We start from the raw sequence: 15,619 nt of genomic DNA, 5'->3' as shown, positions 1-15,619 counted from the left end.
CTGAAGTGTTCCAGGTTTAGTTTTTCACTCGCCCACTTTGCTACTATTTATTTTCTTTTTTGCGCTCAATTCAGAACATAAACCCCTTTGCTCGCTCCATTTATGCTCCTTCCAAAGTCCTCTTTTTCACCTGGAGGGCAGCCATGACAACTGGGCAAAGCCGTCCTTCCAGTTGCTCTCACTGCTCTGAGAGGAAATTGAGCAATCCAGGCTTTTCCATGGAATTTCCTCATTATGTCTGCGCCTCCTCAGCCACAAACCAAGATCCCCATTGTTCTCCCTATGGTGAAAAAAGCACAACCTGTTTCCCATGACCATACCACTGAAGCATACTTTTACAATATCTAGATTTAAGGCGATGAAACACCAGCAGCCCAACTTTCCACCAGAGATCCCTTCTGCCACAGAACTTAGTGAAATTGGTCACCGACTTATTGAGAAATCCTACTTTGTCGAATTGGGGTTACACCCAGGAAAGTGTGCCAAGGACAGTAGCTCTATTTGTTTCTTCTTCTTCTTCTTCTTCTTCTTCTTCTTCTTCTTCTTCTTCTTCTTCTTCTTCTTCTTCTTCGCATGCCTTGGAAAAAGAGCTAAATTTTTTTTTATAGAAATGCAATCAAGGAGTCCAAAAATTGGAAAGGTTTGCCAAGGACGACGTGGTTTCCTTCACCACATCCATAACATTCATGCGGTACTTTTACCTTTTCATACCATAAATAAGTGTGCCAACCAAAAATATTATCATGACCTAAGTCTAGAATATGTGAATTCTCCAATATCATCCATTCTTTCAGACAACAAAGACAAGATGCTTCATAGTATAATCTCATATCTGGCAGGGAGAAACCTCTCTCTTTTGCATCTCTCAATGTTTTACATTTTATTCTTGGGTTTTTCCCCTTGCCAAATATATTTAGAAATATCTTTTTGCCATGTTTTGAAACACCTTGCCAATCACCGGAATTGTTTGAAAGAAAAATAACATTCTAAATAATACATTCATTTTTATGGTCGACAGACTCGATACTGCCTAATAGTGAAAGATTCATTCTGTTCCAAATAATTTCCCAGCTTTTTAAATACTTATCTTTATACAGATTTATATTATTTGCTGTTACCCATATGCCTAAATACTTAGCCTTCCTTTCAATCTTTAATCCAGACGCATCTGGATTTATTTTTACTCACATCATTCATATTCTTAACCAAGACTTTGGTTTTATCTTTATTAATCTTAAGACCTGTTGCCTCACCAAAATTTTTTATCCCTTGTAATACTTTCGTGATTGACTCTTGGTTCTTCTACCGATAATCATCACATCATCTGCAAATGCTTTTAATTTATATTGTCTCTGTCCCACTCATCTACCTTTAATATCTTGATTACATCTTGTTCTTTGTGCCAATACTTCTAAAACCACTATAAACAACATTCATTCAGACACAAGCTAGGTGGGAGAAATTGCAGGGCATGCTATGGCAGAGAAGTCCCCAAACCTGTCCAGTCCTGATCTTGGGAAGCAAATTCATCTCACCAGACACAAATGCTTATGAGAACTGCTTGTTCTGACAATTGCCCAAGTCCAGGCTATTGAGGGCTTTCAAAGGTCAAAACAGCACCCAATTATGTTTTGTAATTTTATTACAAGTAAATAATACTGACAAAAAAAGGGTAAGGTCTCCCCCACCCTACCCTGCTCCTGAAAATAATAATAATGCAAGAGTTAATAACATTTTGCCAAATATTACTATGTGTGCCTGGCAGTTGTAAACTAGGCTTACCAATAAACATGTACCAAATCTCAATAAAATAATTGCTTTTGTTGTCCCTTTGAAGCCTGCGTTCGTTTGGCAAGTTTCTCCATCGGAGCAATGGGCCAAATTTATCGTTTCTATTGGTAAACTGCCCAAGTTCTTCCAGTTGTGTGCATCTGGTTCCTTTGCTGCCACCGACAGAAATATAAGAAGCTCTTTATGTGGTTAAGTCTCTGTTCTCCCCATCAAAAAGCCAGGTAATTATTAAACACTTGTCCTATAAAAACTCACCTGGTTTGCTTAAGACAGTCAGGCATGGCCAAACGTGGCCCTCCAGATGTTTTGAGACACCATATCTAGCTAACAGGGCCAGTGGCCAGGGATAATTGTAGTCCCCAAAATATCTGGAGGGCCAGGTTTGGCCATGCCTTAAGTCAACCCTTGAGGATATTTGAAGCAGTTTGCTTAGTTTGTTGACTGTTGTGCTTTCCCCACTTCTTTTCAACAGTGGATTGTGCATCTAGCAAACAATCTGCTGAGTTTTTGTGTGGTTTTTTTTTTTAAAGAGAAGTTTCAGAAGCTCTCTTAAAAACCCAGGGATACATCACTTAAAAAGTATTCCCACTGCTGTTTCCCGAGACACATGTACACTTACAGAGCTTCCACAGACCTCTGGCTCTGGGTTCAGGTGTGCTGGGCTTCAGCAAAAAAAAGGGTGCCATGCAGCACTTAAATTATCTTAGCACCTCTGGTGGCAAGGGGAGAGGCAACCTTTTATACAAAGCTTGTTCAGTGTAATGTTGTTTTCTTGTAAGCAAATCCTCAGACCTCCTCCATGTGCCCCCCCCAAAGAAAAATAGATGCCAGAACTCACTGTGAAGTTGTTATGGGAAAGCCAGACAGATGGGCAGGGTATAAATAATAAAATTATTATTATTATCATTATTATTATTACTACTACTACAGTAAGTTGATGGGCAACTCAGGACAGCCCCGAACAAATGCCAGTTTGAGAACAGCTGCATTCAGCGCCCGGGGAGGTGCTAAAAACCAATGCAAGCTGTCCCTTTAATTGGTTTAGAGGTTGCCTCTGGTTCTGGTGCTGGTCAAATGTTCCCCCGCCTCTCTCCTCTTAGGTTCAGACGGATAGCTAGGGCAGCTTGGAAGGACCCTTGTCTGAAGAAAAGGAAATTCGAATTGGCTCTGCCATGTAGCTTGACCAAATGCAGCTAGGAGCTAGGTAAAGTCATAGATAAAAAAATTGTAGACTCGCCCATGCTGGCCAGCTTCCATTTTGATTTGAAATGTTTGTTTTTTGGACTTCTTAGAAGGAGAATTGGGGGGGGGGGTGTGCCAGTCCTCAATGGCACCCACCGGAGAGGTGCCAGAAATGTGTCCCAGCTGAAAAAAAGCACTAGACATACTGCCATTGAATATAAACAAGTGTGCCTCACTCGAGAAGCCCTGCCACCCCAATTTTACTTGAAATGTTTCATTTCAGTGGAAGTTACTTTTCTCGAAATAAGGTTAAGAATGGTTTCCCTCACAAACCCCACCCAGCAAGGAATGTTTGGTGGGCTGGTTTTATTTTCATAAACGCAAGGATGCTTATTTAATGTATACTTTATTTTAACATTTGTCACACCCCAAAGACTGTTCAAAGTGTTTATTCTAAGCAATATACAAAGATCTTAATATTTGCACTTTTTAAAATTATCATCCATGCACCCCTCTCATAAAATATATGAAGCCAACAAAAGAAAAGTTCAGCTTTTATGAAACCTAAAAAGAAATATCTCTCTACCAGGGTTAACAAGAGGTTTGCCAATAGGATTGGTAGCAACAGAACTAATTCAAGTCAAACAATATGATCTACCTAGGAATACCAAGATTCTCACCCATCAACCCAAAGCAAAATAAGTCCTAATCTGGAGATCTCTGATCAGAGATATGTAGCTTTCCATGCACAAGTTAAATGAGGGTGAGGAAAGGCAGTGCACTGCAGAAGTAGGTGTTTCGTTTCGTTTTCCCTCTTCTAAAGCAAAAAGGGGTCTGAATCGCTTCCATCATTTCTGAATTTTCCCTCCCAATCATATTTTCCTGCCCAAAGTTGCAGGAAAAAAACAGACCTGTGTTTACCCCAACACACAAAAAACAGGTATGGGTTCAGCCACATCTCCAAGGGTAGGTGTGTCTTTTTTAAATGATAGCAGCCATTCTTTTTATATTGTTTGAAAAGTCAAAGGAGCACCTGAGAGCTAAATAATCCAGTTGGAATGGGCACACATCCTGTTTATTCAATGGGGTTTGGGCAGAACTTCCTTCTGTCTCTTTTCCCTGATGGGATGGGGGAATCTTCCTCCCTTAATGCCATCTCTGATCCAGCAATTCCTCGTGTTCTTTTATGCTGAAAATTATGCAAATGCATATTTAAGGGCTTTATTAACATGTTTAAATTGAATCAACATTTGTTTAAAAATGTGCATTCCCCCCCCCCTAAAAAAAATTGGTCCATTGGCTGGGCAGGGTGGGTCAGAAATCTTGGATGTGAGAGTCTATTCATCTAAACAAGAGGAATGGGTCTACAAAAATAGTTTTGTGTCATTTCCCCCACCAAGCATGTCTTGACCATCTGTCAATCAAATACTTAAGTTATGATAGCTATTAATAATACCTGTAAAGATTCACACAAGAGGAGCAACTGCTCTTTGTTTTGGTATTTTTATGGCGAACCACCCACCCAGTCTTGCTACCGACTTTGCTCCTTTCATAGTCTATTTCACTCCCAGTAACTAACAGCAAACAGCAGCATTTAGGTTTTGATGGGATTGGCCAAGAACGCCAACAGCTAGACTATGACGAATGCATTTTAAGGTAGCATCTGCAAAACACAACATGAAAATGCTGGTGGAATTATTGCTCCAACAAAATGCAGGATGATTCCAAAACTAGAGGACAAACGGCTCCACCACCGCCTTCATGAGAGGACAGAATCTGAAAGAGCTGGTCTTTAAGTTTAGCTCCACCGCTGCCACCACCAGATGGGCAGGAACAATACAGGAAGGCCCCTCAAGTTCTTGCTTGCTTGCCGCTCATGAACGAAAGCCCTAAAATTCTTAGGAACACAGCTCACTTGTATTTCGTGTGTACATTCACCTCTTTTTACTACAACAAAATCTGGTATTATGCCAGTTTGGGGAAGGAACAACCCTTAGTGTTTTAAAGAAATCCTAGCGCCCGAGTCATTGGATACTGGTGGTAGTGCTGGTGATGAACCATGATGCAATGGGAAACAGAAGCCAAGCCATCTCTGCTGTGCTGGAACAGAAGGGAGCTGGGAGCTGCTGGTGCCATTTACTGCTCAGGTTTTAATGAGCACGGTGAGGGAAAAGGTTCAATACTGGTTTTCGTACCAATCGCTGGGACTCAGTTGCAGCAACTCAGTGACAACTTGGGACATATCACAGTTGTGTTTCCGTAGCAGCCTGAGGTTAAGGTGCCTGTCGCAGAAGCCCATCTCGCTCAGGTTGGCTAGGAAGGGGTTCATTTGCTCCTCGGTGGCCACAGGAAGAGCCTTGAAGGATGGAAGGAGGAGAACGATCAAAACCAGGAAATGTGCATGCTTGCTTACATCTAGGGTTCTCTGCCAATGCTTTTCCCAATCTGTATGAATGAAATAAATCTCCACCTTCCACAGGAGAGGATGTTATCTTGGCAATTATTAATTATATTCATATCCCACCTTTCCTTCAGGAAACCCATTCCCCCCCCCCCCATTATTTTATCTTCATAACAGACAAAATATACGGGTTACTCTTCCCACGCACTCCAGTGTCAGCGGCATTTCAATAACAGAAGGCTTTCACATCACTCTGGTGGGTGAAGCTACCACCCCCATTTTGATCCTGCCTATTTCTGCAGCACTATGAGGGACGCAGGTGGCGCTGTAGTCTATACCACTGAGCCTCCTGGGCTTGCCGATCAGAAGGTTGGGAGTTTGAATCCCTGTGACGGGGTGAGTTCCTGTTACTTGGTCCCAGCTCCTGCTAACCTAGCAGTTCAAAATCATGCCAAAAAGTGCAAGTAGATAAATAGGTACCACTCTGGCGGGAAGGTAAATGGCGTTTCTGTGCGCTGCTCTGGTTTTGGTGTTCCACTGCGCCAGAAGCGGTTTAGTCATGCTAGCCACATGACCTGGAAAAACTGTCTGCGGACAAACGCTGGCTCCCTTAGCCTGTATAGCGAGATGAGCGCTGCAACCCCAGAGTCATCTGCAACTGGACTTAACTGTCAGGGGTCCTTTACCTTTGCGATTTAAAGGATTTCTGGAATACTTGCTGCCAACTACAGGTGCAACCATCCCCATCTCTTCTCCTCTCTGCATAGAGCAGGTGGGAAGGTAGCTCCACTTTTGCTCACACGGCCAAGTTCCTTTCCCAATTGCTATCTATTAATTTTTAACAGGACGGAGCACTGCGTGTGCTTGCTTCTCCCACTGCCCAGCTGTCGTCAAAGGGAAGAGAGAATGCAACCAGAATGCAATGGGAGCGAGTAAAGTTTTCCACTCTGGTTCTGGAGCATGGTGAGATACAGGAGGCTAGTGGCAACCAGTCCAAAGAACAAAGCAGCTCATGGCCGCAGTCTGACAGAACAAGGCAGGTGACTGTCCCAATGAAATGATACAGCACCAACTTGCTGGAGCCAAGGGCCATCTGTGTGATGCTGCAGGTCTTCTGAAACCATTTCAAAATGGCTTCTCCAGATGGGCAAGGAGCATGTTAGCATTCAAGGGAGCGCAAGATCCCAATCCTTGTTTTAGGAAGCTACCCTCCTCCTTGCTTTTCCTGATAGCCCACGGCTTCCAAGGAATCCACAACTACAAGGTTGAGCTTTCAACATTCTGGAGATCAGAGCATCAAACCCGGAGTCTTTTGAGCCATCCAGTGCTGATTTGAGACACCAGCAATTGACCTCTTCGCCTACCTGCCCCAAATCAAACTTCCCTATTTTCTGTCCAGGTTTCCATCAGAGGAAGTCTAATCTGACTACGGGGACATACGCCTTCTTAAAGCAACATTTAAACGTGGAAATATTTATCTGGTGGCCAGCATCCAGCTCCTGGACATAGCAATCCCTGGTGCCACATGTTATCAAGTTCATTTTGCGGCCACAAAAGCTAGAACCCTGTTTTCACGTGCACGTAACACCAAATTTGTACTTGCAGTGCGACTGTGGAGAGACAAAATATGCAAACTCTGCTCCGATCCCTTTCTTGCCCATTCCTGGGGGAGCATTATCATCCCAAGGAGCTGCCTACCTGTTCCACGGTGGGTGGTCCAGCGAACAGCGCTTTGTAAGCAGAGGCAGCCACTGACAAGGCCCCTTTCACGAGGTCACCAGCGAGGCTGTTCCCATGGGTGTGCCTGCAGAGTTAAATTGCAAGTAAAGGACATAAATAACAAAAGTAAAAGAACCGAGCAGGGTGTCTTAACGGGGCACATGCTAGGGTTTGTCTTAACGGTAAGGAAAATGGGATGCACTGCTTGGGCCAAACCTTTCAGGAAAAGAGAATGCTAAAAGGGAGGATTTCTGTCTTCTGTGCCTAAGCCTAAATAAATAAATATTCTGTACTAAGAAAACCACGATCCTGTGACTTGACCAGCATTTGACAGTGTGTTATACCAAATAAGCCTAGTGGTTCATCTAAAGGTAAAGGTAAAGCTACCCTGACCGTTAGTTCCAGTCGCAAACGACTCTGGGGTTGCGGTGCTCATCTTGCTTTATTGGCCGAGGGAGCCAGCGTACAGCTTCCGGGTCATGTGGCCAGCGTGACTAAGCCGCTTTTGGCAAACCAGAGCAGCGCATGGAAAACTGTTTACCTTCCCGCCAGGAAGGTAAACTATTTATCTACTTGCATTTTGACGTGCTTTCAAATTGCTAGGTGGGCAGGTGGTTCATCTAGATCGATATAATCTACAGTCATACCTCATGTTGCGTCCACTTCAGGTTACGTGTTTTTGTGTTGCGTCCCGCGGCAACCCAGAAGTACTGGAACAGGTTATTTCTGGGTTTCGCCGCTCGTGCAGAAGCGCTAAATCATGCCATGCACATGCACAGACACAGCTCTTCGGCTTGCGTCAGTTCCGTGTTACAGACGGGCTTCTGGAATGGATCCCGTCTGTAACACGAGGTTCCATTGTACTTAGAATGGCAGCAGATCTCCAACCCTGATAATCAAGCCTCTTTTACATGGAAATTCCACAGAATGAATGCAATACAGAAACCTTGCTGAAGGTTTTATGTCTGGATGGAACAAGTGCCCAGGAACCCTTTGCATGCCAGATTCAAAGTTCTAGAGAAAAGGGGTTGGATATTAAATGAAAAGAAGTAATCGTCCTCTCTGAGATTTCACAAGGCATTTCCCATTCATTTTCATGCCCATCCTAGCAGCCATATTAGCTAGAAGCTTGCCCCTTATTAAAAAAACAAAAACTATTGTGTTCAAGTTGCTGAATTCCCACTATGGGCCAAATTTTTGTTAAATTTCAATCCTGCCTTTCTACCAAAATGGTGTTCAGGGGAGACTAACCACAATAATACAAATACAACAGTGATAAGATGCAAGGAAAGAAACAAGGCAGGTAAAACCAAAAAAGATAATCAGATAATACCAATCTATTTGCTACAGACATCTCTCATAAAAATGTCACTGCCAGCCTACGTACTTGCACAGTGCAGTTTGCAACTCAATAAGCACACCTTGCCTAGCATAAATTAAGTTTACACAGCTGTCAGTAGGCATTTTGGGTAGGAGTGGGAGGCGATCTCAAAGCATACAGAAACAGACACTTATTTTTCAGTGAGAAATAGGACAAATAGGACAGATACCACTTGCCAACCAGATCACAACAAAATCCCAGTCTGACCCAGCTTCTGTTACCTGGAGAACTCTGGACATGTTGGTGTGCTATTTACATTCCCTGCAGGCGGAGGTTCAGGAACATCTGCTCCTTGGACCACTAGAAGAGAAATATTTGGGAGCTTGAGAGCAGGAACTGGCAGGAAAGAACCAAATAGCGACTATCAGAGAAATTTAATGGGAAACAGCATTACCCTTCATTGAATCTATTTAATGAAAGCAGCACCTTTCATTGATTTGCCACCACCCACCTTGAGGCTCTGGAAGAGGGTGGGCTGTAAAACTAATGATTTGAGTTAAGAGCAGTTGCTAACCAATTATCAGCCTGTAAATCATAGCACAGTACCTTCTCTGGTTTGGTCTGGAACCCACCAAGAGGCATCCTCTCCACTGGGAACACTTGTTTCTTGGGAGCTGTTGCTTTGGGGTGGGGCCAGAGATCTATTGTTAAAAAATGGAAGAAAAGCAGGCATGTGGGAAGGTGTAGTAGCCAGAAACTGGAGAAAAAGCACACCCACCAAACCTGAGCTACGCTACACATTCAAGCCATTTCCCTAGTAACACACCCTACTTAGTTTCGCTTGCGTTTCGATTTCTGTGCTTTGGTTGGCTGGCACACTAGGCCCAAACTCAGCAGCCGACCCCTTTTATATCTCCTTCTGAAGGTTGCTTATGACTACACAGATAAAGAAGTCTTAGCACACTTTGGCTCCGGGTCCACTTGGTACCTTGCAGGCTGTGGTTCCAGGATCTGAGGGGTCAGAGGCACCTCGTCCAGTGTCTGCGAGGTGGTTAGCATGTCGTTGATACTGTGAGCTGAGGGTTGGTTCTCTCCCGCAGGACTTGCCGAGGCCTCGGCCACTTTTTCCAAGCTGGGCTGAGAGAGCGCAGAACTGTACATAGACTCGCCTAGAGGGCGACTGGTGTCAAAACACTCAGGGAGGATGATGATGTAATCCTCAGAGGAGGTAGAGGATGCTTGGCTGCAGACTTCATCCTTGGCATCATCCTCGGCCTCTCCATCACTCGATTCCACCCCGTCTTGCAGCAGAAGTTCCTCTAGGAGAAGCAGCGGAACAATTTGATTACAAAGACTACTGCAGCCCCTTTCTATTGATCCAGCCCCCTGCAATGCAGGAATCTTTTCCTCAATGTAATTTGTTTTGCCCTATTGGGCACCATAAAACTAAGATATTCTCCACAAAAGCCTTTTCATGCGGCTGAAAAACAATAAAAAGTACAGTCCTGTCCCCTATAGCTCACTTCCATAGATCAGCCTAAGCAATGCACAGCTGCAAACAGAAGCTGCGAGAAATAAAATAATAATAATAATAAAATTTTATTTATATGCCACCCTCCCCAGCTGAAGCTGGGCTCAGAGCGGCTAACAACAGTAAAATAATACAGCATTCTAAAATCAGTTCATTATAAAATCAGTTCAAATCAAATTAATGGCAATCATTGGGCTAGAGTTCTGTGAGGATTACCAAAGGAGGGGGTCAGGTTGTGCCCTGGCCAAAGGCTTGGTGGAACAGCTCTGTCTTGCAGGCCCTGCGGAAAGATGTCAAGTCCCGCAGGGCCCTTGTCTCTTGTGACAGAGCGTTCCACCAGATCAGAGCCACAGCCGAAAAAGCCCTGGCTCTGGTTGAGGCCAGCCTAGCCTCCCTGTGGCCCGGGACCTCCAATATGTTTTTGTTTGAAGACCGTAAGGTCCTCCATGGGACATACCAGGAGAGGCGGTCCCATAGGTACGAGGGTCCTAGGCGGTATAGGGCTTTAAAGGTTAAAACCAGCACCTTAAACCTGATCCAGGTTTAATGGAAGAGCTCTTAATCTTGGCTCCTAAGAAAGGTTTCACCACCCCCACTATCATGCTCTGCTTTGAACTTATTCCAGTTTGAATTTATCCTTCTTGAGCATGGGGATCTATTATAAGCTTTTTCCACCCATGGGGCAGAGAGACTGATACTGCCAGTCCTGGTCTCTCTTTCAAAGAAGCAAACTCTAGCCACTTCTCCTTACCAAACTCAGGTTCTTGGGCCACCTCCATGCCTTGATTCTTGGACTCTGGTTCCTGTAGTGTTGGAGAAGGAACATTTTCTATCCTAACAGGGTCCTTGTTTGGGCTGCAGTGGGCATTGTCCTGTAGTGCTTGTAGAGAACCTAAATTAACAAAAACACAGGAGCCGATCAAAATGCGAGGTCGGCTTAAGCTTTTTCTGTACATGTAATGCGCTCAGCAAGATGACAATTTAAACACTCACTCTGCAACGATTCCTTCCTCTGTGGGGGACTGTGGTCAGGCGCAGCATCCAAGGTGAGAGAACGAATTACTGTTTCACAAACAAACTGGGTCCCACTCATGTCTTCCTCTCCTTCCTCGGAGTTAGCCGGATTCTCAGCCTTCCCTTTCCCTGCCTGGGCATCTGTAGGATGCAAAGTTCTCATTAGCACTCGCCGCAAGTTTTAGAACTCAAGCAGCCCTAGAAGCTGGGGGCTTGATCTTCATCCTCAGTAACCAACCCAAATTATTATACAGAGACTTGAAACAATGGGAGCCCAATGCAGTTCAGATCACCAGATAATTGGGAAGGTCCATTATTTCAAAATAACATATGAAGGCAACTAAGCAAGGGCACAATTTATTACTGGGTGCGGATGTCAGCATTCTAAGAATCTCAGCTTTCATTTTTGAAAAATATATATGCTCTTAGGACTTATGGAAGAGCTGAAATAGGCTTCAAATTACTTGAGCCTGGTGAAATTTCAGAGACACAAGACAGGCTAAGTAAGACCTTCTAGTCTGGCAGTGGATGAAGCGTAGCTTATTGTCCCTTCCTGTAACTAGAAGAAATGTAACACAACCTTTCAGGCTTCAAATTTACATGTTCTCCCCCTGCTCTCTTCCTGTATCTGGTCCCAGCCAGCCTTCTCCAGCAAGGAACTGTCATGGGGCAGCAGTGACATGCACCAGCAGGCTTCATGTCTGGAAGAGCAAGATGCCACCTGAAGGAACAGGATTCCCAAAACTATTTTTGTGGACTGCCTCAAGTGTTGTGAAGGTGCAGGAACTAAAACCTGCCTGAAACTGTTCCAAACAGGCTGAAAGTGCTAGGGGTGTCCTTTAATTACTTATTGGCAAACGAAATGCACCACACATGCTCGGTATGGCAACACAGCTCAGATTGAAGCCAGAAGGGGTTACAAATTCATCGCCTTTGGGCGCCCATGATTCGACTGGCCGGCAGTCTCGGACAGAACTATATGGTAAATGGTATCTGCTCAGGCAAAGCAATCAGGGAGTCCAAGGCAAGCAAATGATGGCCCACAGGCAAGCCAAAATCGGGGTACAGTCCTCAGCACAGCTTCAAAGCAGCACAGACGACCTCAGATGCAGCTGTGGCAATACAAGAGGGAATTGCCAAAAGAACCTGCCCTGGTCTGCAGAGGAGCTAGTGCCAGTTCCAGGTTGGTGGAAGCTTGGGACCTACTGGTGAAAAGCTCTGAGTGGACCAGCCTTGCCTGCCTCTTCTCTACCACTGAAAGGGGCAGGTAACAAGCAAGAACCGTAAGGAGGAGGAGCAGATCCAGGAGTCTCTGGGGACTGACAGAGGGGTTCCTACTGAAGCACGGGTCCCGACAGGTGCCCAACGATGTCAGCTCCTCCTACTGGCCCTGGATGGAGTGCTAGACCTGCATCTCTAGGGGAGACGGGCAAGGATGTGGCCATCACAACAACCACGCAAAGACCTCCTGGGGTTGGAGTGATGCTTACCTCCAGGAGTGTTGTGTGGAACCTGCTCCAGTTCCTGCACTATGTTAATGTCCAGCAGTTCAAAGGAGAGCAAATCCTAGGAGGGAGGGAGGAAACGAAAGCATTCAAGTTAGGGGATAAAAAGAGAGCAACAGTCCATCTCTCTGCCACGCCAAGTCAGCTAGACACCAAGTTTTATTAAGTTTAAGAGAAAACAGCCTTGCCTCTCTGCAGAAACTTTGATGTTGAAGGGCAGAACAAATGCGGAATTAGAGATTTTCTGTGAACCCTCCCTGCCTCTAAGCTTGGCTTGCACCTGACATTTTACCTGAGCTGTGAGCAGGTCGACTGATGGGATGTAGAACTCTCTAGCGCTGAGGATGCTCTTCAGCTTTGGTGGAGCAGCCCGACCAGCCACACCTCCCGTCATGGCACCATCAGCAGTTTGCAGAGTTTGCCCCTTGAACTTTGAGGGTCTTTCCTACAAGGAGAAAGAGAAACAGTGAAAGGACCACGGAGGGGACTCTTAAGGCAAGCAGCCTCATCCTAACTTAGGGCAAGCAAAAACTCCATCTTTTTACTGTGCCATCAACATATAGGACGGTTTCTTGGGCACTAGAGTTCCATTTTGTTGCTTAAGCTTCCTGGCAAAAGGGGTGCAGTGAAAAAAAATAGGAAATGCTTAATTATGGGCTGTGCCAAGAGACCAAAGGAATCATGGGGACTAACGACCTTCCTCTCAATTCTCTATAGCTGACCGCACAGAAAGTTTGCAGGATCTTGTAAAATCCTATTGGTGGAATAAATGCCATATAGAAAGCAAGATACAGAGTGTTTGTTCTTTTCCCACAGAAAAAGATGCATCTTTCACATCTGTTCAATTACATTCATGCTCCACTTAGGAACACGGGAAGGTGTCTAACTACCGCAGTGCTGCCTACACAGGCAGGCATCAGGGTATGCAATAGAAATCATTCCCAGCCCCACCTGCAGGCAACAGGAACAAAACCTTGTGGGGCCAGTGGACACCACTGTTAGCTACTCTTTGCTCAAAGAGAGTTTTTTAATTCGACGAAGAAGGGAGACCAAGAAAAAGCAACACAGACATGTATACGTATGAACACAGTTACTAAATGGATGTCACAAGCCTTATCTCTGCTGCTTGGGAGGCCCAACTTGCCATTGGCTAAACTGCTATGACATCACTGACTTGACTCAGACTTTCTAATCTTATTTTCCATATACAGTGGTACCTCGGGTTAAGAACTTAATTCGTTCCAGAGGTCCGTTCTTAACCTGAAACGGTTCTTAACCTGAGGCGTGCTTTTGCTAATGTGGCCTCCTGCTGATTTCTGTTCTTATCATGGGGCAAAGTTCTTAACCTGGAGCAACCACTTCCTGGTTAGCAGACGTTGTAACCCGAAGCGTCTGTAACCCGAGGTATCTCTGTATTCAATAAATATTTTTCCATTCTTCTTTAAATATATGAAGTATGGAAGGAGAAGAAGAGAAGGCATTGGATATTTTAAAGTTTGTAAAAGTTTAATTTGAAATAAGAGAGAGAGAGAGAGAGAAGAGAGAGGAATAGGGGTGCCTGGAGGCATGGTGGCTGAAGGAAGGTAGTTACATGGAAGTTTATGATATACACAGTGCTACCAATGTTATATTGCACCACATACTATTATTAGTGCAAATACAAATGACCCTTTCAACAGTGATTTGTTGGCAATAATTCAAAAAAATCTTAAGAGAAAAGTGAGCTAATTTAGCTGAGGAACTTGAATAAACCTTGTTGCTGAAGGAAGGGGAGGGGAAATATACTGTATATGCAGAAAGCAGAGAAGCAGAGGCCTGAGGATAAAGATCTAAGGGAAGGTGGTAAGCAGAATGCAGAGCTGGGGGGAAAACAACTTACACAGGCTCAGGGATATAAAATAAGGGCCTCACCTCTTTCTTACAATGGGAACTGCCCTTCTGGAAGAAACTGGACACCAGTTTGCTATTCTCTGGGCACTCTGTGTTGCAGGAGGGGTCTACAACAATGCTGCACCAGATCCGGGGCCCAAACTGCTCCCCTCTGTGCGATAACCGCCAATGAGATGTGTAGGTTCCTTCCATTGGAGGAGCTACAAACTCCACAGAGACAACACCCTCTTGCCCAGGCAGCAGGGAGGGCACAAGGACATCCTTCTTGTCCGAGGACACCAGAGTTAAGTTCCCCCACATGAATTTCAGCTGAAGGATGGAGACAGAGAAAAAAACAAAAGGCCATTAACTTCTTCCTCGTCCCAACCAAGCATGTGAAGGGAGCCTCATTCACCGTAAGTATCTTTCGGCAACAAAAAAGCTTTTTTTAAAAAAAACCTAGCTTCCCCCCAAGTCTTTTCTAAGGAATTAACTAGACAGCTTTGGAGACAAAAATCCTAAAGGCTAGCAAACTAAGGTGGCAGAGGGACCAAGGCTGTTCCTGTATTGTTTTGGGTTAACTTGATAAATGATAAATATCTTTTAAATTAATGGTGTCCCAACCTAGGGCAGGCTAAAGTTTGGAACGAATTCAGAAGCAATGTGTGCGCTGTGGGGCACAGTTAGAGCAATTTTATCTGACAGACACATGGTCTCCTACTGCGCCTTCCACACAAAAAAGCAAAAAATTTGCTTGTCAATGCTTCACTGTGTTTCTTAAATCAATCCTGTGGCTTTGGATTTGCTCAGCAGCAAAAATGAACAACTATGGGAGGGATGGGAAAACTGTAGCTGTTAGGCTAGAATACCCTCCAGCCCCATCCATCATGGCCAATTGTCAGGGATGATGGAGTTGTAGTCCAGCAACATCGGGGGGAGGGGATGGACAAAGGTTCCCCAGCCCTGAACACAATGGAACTTTAGGCTTTGCACCTTTAGGAGTCTCGCCAATGCCCCATGTCGGTTGTTGGCTGGCTGAGAATCAAAACCAACTCCTCACCCAAATAATTTACAGGTGGTGATAGGCAAAGGATGGCAACAGGGCTCTGTACTGAAGCCTGTGAAATAATAAAAAAGCAGTACAGTAACCTTTGGGTTACGTAACTTTCGGGTTGCGAAGGCAGCAAACCCGGAAGCGTATACTTCCAGGTTTCGCTGCACACGCATGCACAAAAGCGCTCTGAACACCTTGCGCAGGAGCACTCTGTGCGCCGCGTGCATGCGCA

At 44.8% G+C, this 15,619-nt stretch overlaps 2 protein-coding genes and 1 long non-coding RNA gene across 5 annotated transcripts in view; 1 reads left to right on the top strand and 2 right to left on the bottom strand.

The window, feature by feature from the left end:
* Positions 1 to 481, bottom strand: part of TMEM106A (transmembrane protein 106A) — a 16,818-nt gene extending 16,337 nt beyond the window's left edge. The window contains exon 1 of one of the 3 annotated variants that reach the window (XM_083709871.1): positions 84 to 481. The gene's annotated coding sequence lies outside the window, so the exon portion shown is untranslated. The remainder of the gene's footprint in view (positions 1 to 83) is intronic. The other 2 variants (XM_083709870.1, XM_083709869.1) reach the window with 2 other exon arrangements.
* The window catches only part of LOC310830284, a 10,110-nt gene extending 536 nt beyond the window's left edge, over positions 1 to 9,574 (top strand). Inside the window, exons 2-4 of the long non-coding RNA XR_014557538.1 lie at positions 1,838 to 2,012; positions 2,892 to 2,995; positions 6,220 to 9,574. This is a non-coding gene — a long non-coding RNA (uncharacterized lncRNA). The remainder of the gene's footprint in view (positions 1 to 1,837; positions 2,013 to 2,891; positions 2,996 to 6,219) is intronic.
* The window catches only part of NBR1 (NBR1 autophagy cargo receptor), a 27,155-nt gene continuing 14,899 nt past the window's right edge, over positions 3,364 to 15,619 (bottom strand). The window contains exons 12-21 of the mRNA XM_083709199.1: positions 14,376 to 14,663; positions 12,757 to 12,909; positions 12,450 to 12,525; positions 10,939 to 11,100; positions 10,697 to 10,837; positions 9,403 to 9,733; positions 9,021 to 9,115; positions 8,696 to 8,774; positions 7,073 to 7,178; positions 3,364 to 5,329 (exon numbers count right to left, since the gene is read on the bottom strand). Of these exons, the coding sequence (XP_083565325.1) occupies positions 5,150 to 5,329; positions 7,073 to 7,178; positions 8,696 to 8,774; positions 9,021 to 9,115; positions 9,403 to 9,733; positions 10,697 to 10,837; positions 10,939 to 11,100; positions 12,450 to 12,525; positions 12,757 to 12,909; positions 14,376 to 14,663 (1,611 nt within the window). The 3' untranslated portion in view covers positions 3,364 to 5,149. The remainder of the gene's footprint in view (positions 5,330 to 7,072; positions 7,179 to 8,695; positions 8,775 to 9,020; positions 9,116 to 9,402; positions 9,734 to 10,696; positions 10,838 to 10,938; positions 11,101 to 12,449; positions 12,526 to 12,756; positions 12,910 to 14,375; positions 14,664 to 15,619) is intronic.

The sequence above is a fragment of the Podarcis gaigeae genome (assembly GCF_964106915.1).
Source record: "Podarcis gaigeae genome assembly, chromosome: 13".
In the NCBI taxonomy this organism is placed as follows: Eukaryota; Metazoa; Chordata; class Lepidosauria; order Squamata; family Lacertidae; genus Podarcis; species Podarcis gaigeae.
This window is presented reverse-complemented; position numbering and strand designations above follow the sequence as displayed.